At 39.6% G+C, this 12,816-nt stretch overlaps 1 protein-coding gene across 7 annotated transcripts in view; it reads left to right on the forward strand.

Moving 5' to 3' along the window:
* ltbp1 (latent transforming growth factor beta binding protein 1) overlaps positions 1–12,816 on the forward strand; it is a 164,489-nt gene that overhangs the window by 39,419 nt on the left and 112,254 nt on the right. For all 7 annotated transcript variants that reach the window (XM_023296177.3, XM_023296186.3, XM_035942162.2 and 4 more), the window contains exon 4: positions 12,049–12,194. In XM_023296177.3, the coding sequence (XP_023151945.2) occupies positions 12,049–12,194 (146 nt within the window). The remainder of the gene's footprint in view (positions 1–12,048; positions 12,195–12,816) is intronic.

Genomic DNA, 12,816 nt, shown 5'->3' on the forward strand with positions numbered 1-12,816 from the left:
GAAGGTCTAGGATTTACATTTATTTGGATAACTAAGCGAGTCCTTGGTGATAGCAGTATTTCTCTAGTTTGTGTTTGTTTTTCCCCATCATAAGAATCTTCTAAAAATGATGTGAGAGTGTGTTGTGCATAGATAGCCCTGTTAACCTGTGGCCTAAATATTCCATTATGTAATTAAGATAAGCACAGTGACTTCCCTTTGTTATTTCCTGTGAGCAGCTAATGCACACTAATGTTAACAAATCACTTAACAAATGTTTAGTTAATGTTTGCATTATAAACAAATGACAAGATGAGGCTCTGCAAGTATCTACTGTATAATTGAAACCAACACTGAAGTCCTTTTGTTTTTTCACTGAGCTCAGTAAAGAAGCCTTTTGCAGGCAACACAGGGTTAGGATAATTACTACAAGACTCTGGCACTGTAACCTAGGATATGATGCATTTGAGTTCCTAACTTGTGGTTTTATAGTGACTTTGTAAATCCTGTTGTGTAACAGTTATAATGTGGGTCATTTTTCAAACCACTTTCCTTTTTAAAACGCCAGTGAAGTCAAGTGAATCATGTACTATGAGGCCAGCACTTGAGGAAGAAGAAAGGGTACGAACAAAAAGGCAAATACAAATGTCCAGGGGTCGTGTTGTGTATGTCAGCAGTAGCATGAGAAATTGCATTCAGATATCAGTGACACTTTAATGCAATCCCTATTTGGTTTATGTGTGTTTATAAGGCTAGGATATGATGAAGAGCTTTGCCGTTATTGCCGTCCAACCCATAAATCATGGCTGACAGGCTAATGCTATTGTAATAGCTGTCACTGTGGTTCAGCGGTACGAGTCAGATGCTGCAGCTGAAAGTGTGGAACCTCTAACCCTTAAAGGTGTGTGAGTAATCCACTGGAATTTCCCACTGGGACAGAAACATTCACTTGTGGTTTGATATGGAGTTCCGTGGTGTTGAAAAGCCAGTTTATTTGACCTCCTCTGAGTCTTAGGCTGTAGAAAGTTACTGAGTTTATCAAATTAGTTTTCAGAAAATTCTAATCTACAAAGGCTTGTGGCAGCTATCAGAGTTTGCATTCCATTTTTGAGAAGAGCATTTCCTCTTTCGCACATCATTTTACTAGGGCTAGACCCGAATATCCGAATATTCAGTCGTGACGGTGGTATCTGAATATTTATTTTGAGTTCCGAATATTTGGATTCCACCCCTCTTTCCCATCGGATGATGTCGTGCGATCGATATTCGTCTCGTCAATTTGCCAGACATGTCCCCCTGTTGGACATTAAGATATGAAACGATGTAAATTCCCCCCCCCCCGCCCGATGGATGTTACGAACCGAGCCGCATATTCGTCTCATTCCTCCGTCCATCTGTCCCCCCCCCCTTACCAAGCCACTCCAACACCCAGATACCCAGAACAAAGCTTTGACACACCTTACTCTTCCTGCAGCCTGCTGCAGGAAGAGTATCAGGCTCAGCTGTGGTATTGCTAAAACACACAAGGGCTCTGGTTAGGTTCAGTGGGTTCACTTTGGTGGACCAGATTATGTCAGTACTTGTATTGAAGAAGTCTTGGAAGCCCAGAATGTAGAGGTTGGTAGTGAATTGTTATTGTGGCCAGAGCAGTGGAGGCCCAGTCTGAACAGATTCAGCCCTCCTGTTCAAACATACACACAAGCTCTCTCGTGCACACACATATACACACCTCACTCTCTCAACCCTAACTCACTGATCTGTCTATGTGGATAGAGTAAAATCTCCTGTCTGATATTTAAGACTAGAAGCCTCTTGTAACCATTTATTGGACACCCTCGAAACTTTTCTCATGCTTTTTTCATTTAGCAGTGCAGTCATTGCCAACACACATGGGCATGCCAGATATTTTGTTGAGACTGGAATGAAATCTTGTGTTCCTAACTTCTGTCCTGCCATCACTGCTCCCTCACAGCTCAGGTTTAAATGTCTTTGCTGTTACCAGAAACTAGCTTTCATCAAAGTATTTGTTAATCTGGTGCCACAACATTTGTATTCGTCCACCACAACCAGTGAAATCTTGTAGTTCTTTGGGTTCTAGAGTAATGAATAATGTCAGGAATCCCTACAGTCAGCAGTTTTGTCTGAGGCATCAACCAAACAGTATCAACCTATGTCAATCAACATGTAAACATGAACCACCAGATGAAGGATGGACATCCAGTGCAGCACATCTATACCAGATGAAGACAATACAGAAGAGTTTCTAAACACACAGACAGACAGAAGTAAGTGGCACCTTCATCAGATACATGGTTTGATTGGTATATGGTGGCAATTACCAGTGAAAAGATCTGTGTATTTTCCCTGAACTGTACAGTGCATTCAATGGAATTCACCTTGTTCATTATGCTCTGTGATCCAAACAGCTCCTATCAGAATAGTCTATGTATAGCTGTGTCCAAAATCACTCTACCGTATAGTGTGTTACGTTGTACTACATAGATAGGGAGTACTGAATGAGTAAGCCAAACGGCAATTTCAAACATAGTTAGTGTCAATGTACTTGTGAAGTACTTGCACTCACAGAATAGAAATTCCAAAGCAGAATCCTGTTGAGTCTGTTCACCGATCTCAGGATTGTAGTAGACCCCCTCCTCAGTTTAAGACGGATTGGTCTGGCACTGCACCAGTAACTATCTCTCAGGTGTAGCACGCTAGCAGGGTTAGCCTTAAAAGCTATTATTTGGGACTTGTAGTAATCTTGTATGATGTGCTAACCCTCTCTATATGTTTTTATCGGCCTTCCTGCAACCAGAAGCTGCGGCCTCGGTCGGCCAACACGTGGAACTCACAAAGTGTCAAAGCCCTCTCTTGCTTTAGCCAGTGACAATTCAAATATAATTTATTCAAACAATGTAACTGTAAATTGTTAAGTAATTCATACCATGGAGCATTACTGATGTGTTGTTCGATTTTTATTTTAACTTTTTTTAAATTGTTGACAGTATGTAGCATTAGACCAAGATCCCAGCCAGATTTCTTACAAAATGGGCTACATTGGCCTGAGACTGCTGCAGTGTGATCCCAGCTTCACTAAAAAGCACACTGTGTATCTAAGTCTTAACTGTTCTATAATCACAATCCCATGAGATGAAGTGTTTTTCTATTGAGGTAATGTAGTATAAACAAATGAATTCTTCTTGGTTGCACATTTGAAAGTTTTTATGAGAAGCTCATATTTTTAAGGTGTATCATTTGGAGAAGTGAGTGTAAGTAGTGGACTTGTATATTGTGGCAATAAAGTCAAGCTCCCTCTGCCTCCCTCTTGTCTGAATATAGATTCTACCACCCCTCACCCCCATATAAGACTAGATGCCTGTCAGTGTCAGTGCATGTACTGTACATGCACTTGTGTAAACATGCACACAGACAAGCATGTTTACTTGTACAACAATGCCCACTAAGTGAACACATAAGACACAAATTCAGTAATAATCCTGACAGACAACACAGAAGACCCTTTACCACAGGATGTTTTCATGACAATGTCGTAGAAGCTTACTGTGCAGACCTACATGCTCTATACATAGTTGCATAATCTGAACAGAAGAGCTATTTAAGACATTACAGGGTCATAAGAGCTATTTACAAGGCTATCACTTTCTCTTTATTTATACTGTGGCAGGGGGCCTATCATATGAATGGGACGAAAATATGTCCAGTTGACAAATGGCTCTCCCCCCATGTTTATCATTTCCTGGGAAAGGACATTGCCCCTTGTGTTCAATCATCTGCATATATATATATATATATATATATATATATATATATATATATATATATATATATATATATATATATATATATATATATATATATATATATATATATATATATATAGATATATACCTGAAGAACTGGGAGCCATGATAATACAACAAGACCCAGTCAGACTACAGGATTTAGACTGGGCCTGACTGAGTTCTGGGTGGGTCTGGGCTATCTTCTTGCACAGGGACAGATTTCCTGTGATTTGCTTGATGGAGTGGTGCATGTGGACAAGACATCAAGACGTAATCACTCTTCCCATTTTCATATACTGTTTACACCAGAGAATCCCCTACATTCATGTCAGCACCCTCCCCCTGTATCTGTTTTGAGAAAGTGATCATTGTAACTAAGTTGAGATAAGCTGCTTATCTCCACTAATGTCAGAGTGCATGATAACAATTCAGAGCGCATGTCCAATTTGGCTGTATGAAGCATGCAGCGTTGTTAGCAGAGCCGACTTTTAAAGTTGATGTGACTTAATTGAGAAGATAAAGGATGTGGAACACAATGTATCTCCCAAGCTGTGCGTGGGCATTCACATCATTACTTTTAATATTAGAGGATGTAGAGGATGCCTGCTGGTTCCGATCACTGACAGCTGCCCAAACAATGATGAGCACACATAAATTCATACTGACTTTTATTTTTACCACAACCTCATGCCAGGATTTGGGGGGTCAAATAGACTTGCTATTTTTGCCATGCACATATAAGTAATACACAAACAGTCCCATCTGCCAATATGTCAAGACAAACTCTTGACAGTCCTCTCCAACTCTGTTGGCGACTTCAATTTCTCTCCAGTCCCTTAAATGATGGACCCAATAATTTCTCCAAAAGCCTCAGGCTACTACCCCTGTATTACTCTTTAGAACAACACAGCTCAACCAGGTGTGTGCTTCAGTCAAACAGTTTTGAAGGAAGTGTTTTCGAACATGAAAAGGCAAATCATTCAAACATGTTCTCAGTGGGCACATTTTAAAGTAGGGGAAAATCCCGCCCTCCCAAAAAACCCTGCTGTCTTAACACTCATTTGCGCATATGAAAAGTAGGCACTGATATATTGGTATCAGTTTTTGATTTTTGTATGTGTTTGCTGTTAAGACAGAAGACTTTGCAGAATACAGCTGTCAAAGACAAGTTTGGCGTAGTGTAATAGGAATGTCGTTATTACATAATTTGTCCACAAGAGGGCACTGACAAGTTTATGGTTCATAATACATATATATATTTAGTCAAAAAACATTAAGAAAAACTGTTAAATATTCATCTCAGTGTCTATTTTAGGCACACTCCTTGGTTAAAGAGTTAAAGACCTCTCTCTGGACAAAATCTTTTTTTTTTTTTTTTTTTAACCTTGTTATCGTGTCCATGTGATGGAAGACACATGAGTGAAATACCCCATCAATGTCATTACTCTGCCAAGGAACATGGCAGAGTTCTGTGATGATCGGCATTGGTTTGTCTGTCTGTCTGTTAGCAACATTACTCAAAAACGGATTTGGATGAAATTTTCAGGGAAAGTCAGAAATGACACAAGGACCAATTGATTAGATTTTGGCAGTGGTGCAGCTTATAGTCTGGATCCACGTTTTTAAAAAAAATTCTGTATCATTGCAAGATAGTAGCACGGCGTGACTGTAACTATGACTACAAGTGAACACTATGTCAGCTGCCTGCTGACGATCACGATTGCGATCCTACTACAAATCGACCGCTGCTGACCATGAATTTTTTAAAAGATTTCATCTGTCAGAAATCATATGACTGAGCAGCCTTGGAGGAGTACTGCGCTCTGTGAGTGCTTTTCTTGTTTAAAATGTCTTTAAATCTGCAAAGTACTGAAGACTGTCTGAAATGTGCAGATTCAGACTTTTGGAATTTGATACATAACAAACCTAAGGAACCAATCATGTCTACTTTCAGGACCTGGCTTTCTGTAACATCATTCTTCTTTCGGTTTCTAGTTCAGTCGTGTATGACTTCATTATTCCAGTATTACAGCTTGTCATTATGTAGATCAGAGCAGTTTTACAGTGTTTGATCAGAGTTGTAGATGAGCTGGTAAGCTTGAGCTGTCAAAAAGAGGAGAGGCAGGGACTACGTAGATCTGAAGATTCTAGAGGAGGCAATAGTGTAGAGTTCATCTAAGACATTTCAAGGTATGAAGGGATTCATTTCATCGAAGAAAACTAACAAAGATGTAGCTTTGATACACAAAGAGTTTCTAGGTGTTACATCAATTCACCATCGCCACCTGCTTCCTCATAGGGAATCCATAGGCACTTTTGGATTGTTGGGTTCTCTGTTCTTTGTTTAAAATATGTAAAGTTCTATGAAATAGCATATGTTGTGAGTTGGTGCTATATAAATACAATTTTATTCAATTGAATTGAATTGATATCATTGACTGAAGAGGGACTTTCTTCAAGGATCCTAAATATAAATGAATGTCCATGCTCGTTTTGACTTCCAGTTTTGGTATGGCTGTACTTCCAGAGTGGCTGTTAAGTTTGTAATTTCCTTTCTCTTAAAAAGTAGTGTCTGTAGTCAGGTTGGATTTTGGCAGCTGAACATGCATTCCAATCGAGAGCCGAAGATCACTTATACTTTGGCTCTCTATAGTGACAAGTTTTTCATAGCTGGAAAAAACTATCCAGACATTCGTGCACTGTTTCTGTCTGGGCTAACAGGATAGTGATTGTGAAGCTGGGAATCAGCCTAGTTGAGGGTTGGGGTGACATACAGTTCATTTTCCATTTAAGGCCATCCTGACAAATTCAGATACACAATGCTGACCGCTGGTCTAGATCATTTAATGAACATTTACCATCCACTGGGCATACTAGCAATATCAAACATTAACCAAAGCTTGTGTTACTAGAAGAATTCCTTCATTGTACTTGACATTAAAGAGTCAATGCCTTGACAGCTGCCTGTCACACCAGTATTTGGTATTGGTGACTTTCAAACCCATTTTGACAGCTAATTGTAATGTCATATTATAGTACCAGTGATTGCCCTAACCTATAGTGTTTTTTACTCTGCCAAGGAGGCGGAGCCTCTGTGGAGTTATGTGACGATCATCGTTGGTTTGTCTGTCCATCTGTTTGTCTGTTAGCGACATTATTCAAAAACGGATTAGCGGATTTTGATGACATTTCAGGGAAGGTCAGAAATGACACAAGGACCAGTTGATTCGATTTTGGGAGTGATGCTGCTTATAGCAACGTAACGTTTTTTTTAAAGATTTCATCTGTCGGAAATGATACGACTGAGCAGCCTTGGCAGAGTACTGTGCTCTGTGAGTGCTTTTGTAGTTGTTATTGGAATCTTTTAGTTGGGCCTGTATCTCTTCACTCCTACTATACTTTTTCATGGCAGAATCCTTGCAGACTACAATACATGCTGCAGTTGCCCATCTAATCTGTCGTCTTGCCCCAGACACCTTACACACATACTAACCCAAATGTACGAAACACGTAAGTAGTCACATTTCAGAGGATTCTCAGTCTAAGTCTCTGAATCAGTCTCAGCAGAAAGGAAGCATTACAACTTTTCAATAGTTGAATTTGTTCAGGTTTATCAGAGTGAACTGCATTATGTCTTACCAGTGTTCATGTTATTTAGCCCGGGTACAGTGTGCTCAGTGAGACATCTGGAAAGTAACCTGTGACTTTAGCTAACTGATGAGCATGCGCTGACGACAATGGTGAGGTAGACGGTTGATTTGGCTGCACTGAACAGTACACAATTATCTGAGAATGCCGGTTATCTCCAGTGAAGCTTTATAAAACTACCCAATGTAAACTAGTCACTGCAGAGGCAGGGTGCTGGTGATGCTCAGCTGTCCATGAATGTCGCTCATCTCTAAATCAGTCCACCAGCAATTACTTTCTTTCACAGACTTAGAGTGTAATGTTATTTTCATGAAGTTGGTCACATCTTGCTCGGTGACACTAAAAGGATGTTTATGATCTAAGATGTCAGGTGCAGAAAGCACGGTCACCCCATGCTTCTTCAGCCTGGAACTTATATGACAGTTATAGTCAGTATGAGCATGTGACAAGTATAGTGACCCAACATTTTTCACTCTTAAGAAGCCATTTTGTTTGAAGGTGTAATAAAAGTGAAAGTCTGATTGTAAACACATTCCCTGTCTTTTTTATTTAAATTTGTTTTAATTAGAGGTCGACCGATATGGGATTTTCAAAGGCTGATGCGGATACAGATTTTTAAAAAAATTTTCAGCCGATGGCCGATATCTAAAGCCGATTGTAGAAGCTGATTTTTAAGGCTGATATCCTTTTTTTTTAAAAGCACATCGATTACAAAAGGCAATTTAAACACTAAAAGTATATACATGTATATATTACAAATTAAATACACTGCATTTTCTCTCTTTGCCAAGAAACAAATCTCTTACCTGTTTTTTTTTTTTTTTTTTTTTTACCAAATAAGCAGGTGTGGAGCGAGGCTTGTTGTTGCATGCTCCGCTCATGCTCCGCTCATGCTCCGCTCATGCTCCGCTCATGCTCCGCTCATGCTCCGCTCATGCTCCGCTCATGCTCCGCTCATGCTCCGCTCATGCTCCGCTCATGCTCCGCTCTCTGAGTGCCGGGGGTCCTTCTAAGGGAAAAGCGGTCGCGGCAGCTGCTCGTACGGGTGCCTGATCACAAATCGGCTTTTTATTTGTAAATATCGGCCGATGGCCGATATTGAAAAAAGTCCATATATCGGCCCAAAATATCGGCCGGCCGATATATCGGTCGACCTCTAGTTTTAATGCGTTACTGCGCCTACAGTCTGTTTCTCTTCTGGTGTTGAGGTCCAGCTGATGTTCTAACTACAGGGCCTCAGACAACTATTTTGTACATGTACTGACAGCAAATTGGCAGTTAATTTAATAGATTTTTTTTATTGGTTTCCATCTTGGTCTCTTGTCTGCTTTGTGTAAGCACAGAATGCAGTTCAGCCGAGTTCAGCTGAAAAGTCCCCGAATTTTTGTCAAGTCACTGTTGCTGACTCCAGAGTATTGAATGGCTTCATGGTTGAGTAGCACACAAGTTTTTTTTTTTTTTTTTTTTTTTTTTTTACAGAATCTAGTGTAAACAGTTTCTTTTTGGTAAAATGTTCAATGACGCATTTAGAATAAAGTGATTTTAATGAAATGTCATAATTTGGATTAGATTATTTGTCACAAGAGAACAGCACATCCCCATGAATATTTTAATAACTATCAGAAAGTTAAATATCTGGCGATTGTTCCAGTTTTTAAAATTTCTGACTGTAAGAGATGGTGTCATTCTGGCAATTTATTTATAGATAACATGGCTTGTCAGGTGGTTTTGGGTAATTACAAGTACAAAGATGGGTGTATTCCTTAATTTCCCATGTTTTCTTAGGACTTATTGAGGACTTGCTTTTCTGTGTGTGTATGGCACAATATTCCATTTGTTAGTACAAATGAGTTTATAAATGAGGATCGAGGATATCAGCCCCAGGAGTTTGGTAAAAGTCAGACTCAAATCAAGCGAAGGGAGCAGTAAGAGGAAGTAGAGGATGGTGACGCTGTTCTTGAAAAACTACAAGAATTTGGGAAGACTGGAGGAAGTGATGCTATTTCAGCGCATCTATCTCATGACAATGCAATGATTTCAGAGACTGTCTTGTCTGTAAAAATTCTCAATAAAAGCAGAACAAAGGCTGGCAAAGGATCACAAACTTCAAAGGGTGAATCCACAGTGATTCAGAGAGGCCAGAGAGCTGATGCTGCACTGATCTGTGTGGGTTGAAACATGAAAGTACTTGTGGCTGCAGCCCAGTCACTGCAGTGACAGCAGCTGGTTTCTGTCAGCTGTCAGGAAAAACACCTGCTGTGATATTTAGACCACACGTTTAAAGGAGTGCATTTTCTTACCAGTCAACGTAACTACAAAATGCTGTCGGTGTAGTAATGTGTTTAATATTTTCCATCAGTTATTTAAGAAAGGGAAAATGTAATATAGTCTAAACTCATTACACATAAACCTTTTTTTTTGTTTCATTTTGATGATTATGACTTCTAGCCAAATTTCGGTGTTTAAAAATGTTAAAATATTTCATCTTAAGTGTGAGTAAATTGCTTTTCAAGTGGTATAAATACACTGTATCTCTTGGTGTAGTCCAGTACATGGAACCTCAGTCACGAGGAAGACTGCTGACATTAAAGTTGTCCAGAAGATGATCATTAACACCCTTTACACGGAGAACAGCCCATAGAAGGTCAGAAGCAACAGGAATGATCGCAGCCTTGAGAAGATTGTCAAGAAAAGTATATTCAAGACTTGGAAGAGCTTCATATGGACTGAAGCTGGTGTCAGGGCATCAAGAGCCACCAAGAAAAGATGTCTTCAGGAAAGAAGCTACAACTATTGGATTCCTAATATCAAGCTACTCCTGAACCAGAGACGTCAGAAGATCTTACCTGGACTAAAGAGAAAAAGAACTGGACTTTTGCTCATTAGTCCAAAGTCCTCTTTTCAGATGGAAGTCAATTTTGCATTTTCTTTGGAAATCAAGTTTCTACAGTCTGGAGTAAGAATAGAGAGGGTCAGAATTCAAAGTGTTTGAAGTCCAGTCTGAAGTTTACGCAGTCTGTGTACAAATCATTGGCTTGTGTTGGTTCTCTGTGTTTTATCAAGTCTAAGGTCAACTCAGGAGAACGCAGGAGATTATAGAGACTTTAAGCTTCATGGAGATGTCAATTTCTTTTTCCAACAAGGCTTGGCACCTGCTAATTCTGAGCTAATCAACACCTCAGCAGTGTCAAAGGCTGATTGCCTCCATGTCATTGATGCAGTAATTTGTGGCAAAGGAACCCCAACCAAGTATTGACTATTTTAACAAGTAGTAAGACACTGAAACCGAAGTTGCTCCTGATGGCAGGCGAGCACCTTGCATGGCAGCTTTGTCGCCACTGTTGTGTGAGTGTGTGAATGTAAAACTGCCTCTAAGGCAGAAAGGCACTATATAAGTGCAGACCATTTACCATTTCCTTTCTTCTCTGTTTGTTGTGGTGCTGTGTTCTCCAGATCTTCCCCTTGATTTGATGAAGGCCCAGTTGGGGTAGCCTCAGTGCTCTCTTAATGTGAGTGTGTTCCTTCTGCTCTCCCTTTGTATTGGTAGGGCCATTCTCAGGTACTATGAGGTTCTGATGACATGATCCAGCTTATGTTCCAGTGGTAGTTGACCATCTGACTGGTAGGTTTTTCACTCATTTGTCAGTATGTAGTTTAGAATCCTCTTCATTTTCTCTTGCTGATTCAGACATGTTTTATTTATCTCAACTTGTAATATTACGCACTTCTGGGTTTGTCGTCTCTTGCCCTTTTCATGTCGAGCCAGCTGTGCCTTCTCAGTAAACGGAACTATTTTTTCCATGACTGTGGTTGATACACTACCATTCAAAAGTTTGGGGTCACCCAGACAATTTCATTTTTTCCATGAAAACTCACACTTTTATTCAAGTGCTAACATAATTGCACAAGGGTTTTCTAATCATCAATTAACCTTCCAACACCATTAGCTAACACAATGTAGCATTAGAACACAGGAGTGATGGTTGCTGGAAATGGGCTTCTGTACCCCTATGGAGATATTCCATTAAAGATCAACCATTTCCAGCTAGAATAGTCATTTACCACATTAACAATGTCTAGACTGTATTTCTGATTAATTTAATGTTACCTTCATTTTAAAAAAAAACTGCTTTTCCTTCAAAAATAAGGACATTTCAAAGGGACTCCAGACTTTTGATCTGTCGTGTACATGCAAGTAAAAATAATAAGAATAATTACACCACAGTCCACTCTATGGCCACCAGGAGTCATACATACATGCATGTAGATCCAATTCCCTGATGAAGGACATTTCTAAGAGTCTCAAACTTTTGAAAGGTAGTGTAGGTGTGCTGTTAATTTCTGAAGGGTCTGTTTGCTTTTGTCTTTAAGTGCTTCGATGGTAAAGTGAATCTGTCTTACCTTCTCACTTAGTATCTGGTTCTGTGCCTTTAGTAGTATCTGTTGTGCTCTGTGGCCTTAGACAGTGGAGCAAGTTGTTAGGGACAAGTCTGTCTTGTCTGCATCTAAGGTTCCAGTAGTCGGCAAGTTTTATTGACATCTAGTTTAGCTTACGCTGCTATTTAATTGTCCAAAAGATGGGCATGTTGTATTTGATTATGTTCTTCTTTTTCTCCAGGATCCGGCCCATGCCTATACACCCAGGTCAGAACCAGCAGTATGTTTTAAAGCCCAAATACTACCACACACACTCCACGCACACACAGACGCATGTCCAGCCTGAGAGGCCGATCCCCCTAACAGTCGGACACAATCCCATCAATGGTGAGTAAGTCCCACAAATCACCTTTCACTGTAATTTTGGTTTGATTTAGACGTTTATAATGTAAATGTCAAGAAGAAAATCATCATGTGTTGCTCCACCTTGGTTTCTGTTCATTCCACTGTCTGAAAATTCACTTACAGAGACTTCACTGTGCTCAAGAAACATAATCCATAATCATGAGTGTTATAAATGTTTGTATTGTTGCTAGTACAACATCAAGTTTCTTGGCGTGATCTTCATTTCAGTGCACGTTGCTGTGCAGTGTTAACATAACCTTTATAATTACAAAAGCAGACACAATGTTCATGTGATGGCTTACCTCAGGAAAGTTTCAAATCTCTGCAGGCTGATTTATTTATGCGTACCATATAATTTTAAAACCAGTGGATGTCTGAACATTTTGAAAAGTAGTGGGCAATAACTTTAGTTGTATGCAATTTGCAGCCAAGAGGTTACAAAATATAAAACTCCTGGTAGTGATAACCAAGTCACAAAATTATCATTCATTGTTCATTTGATTTATAAGATTAGATAAGATAAACTTTAATGATCACTCACCAGGGAAATTTACAATAAGGAACCAGAGTTAACATTGATTAGCTGTGGATCAGATGGGACCAA

The sequence above is a fragment of the Amphiprion ocellaris genome, chromosome 16 (assembly GCF_022539595.1).
Source record: "Amphiprion ocellaris isolate individual 3 ecotype Okinawa chromosome 16, ASM2253959v1, whole genome shotgun sequence".
NCBI classification, from domain to species: Eukaryota; Metazoa; Chordata; class Actinopteri; family Pomacentridae; genus Amphiprion; species Amphiprion ocellaris.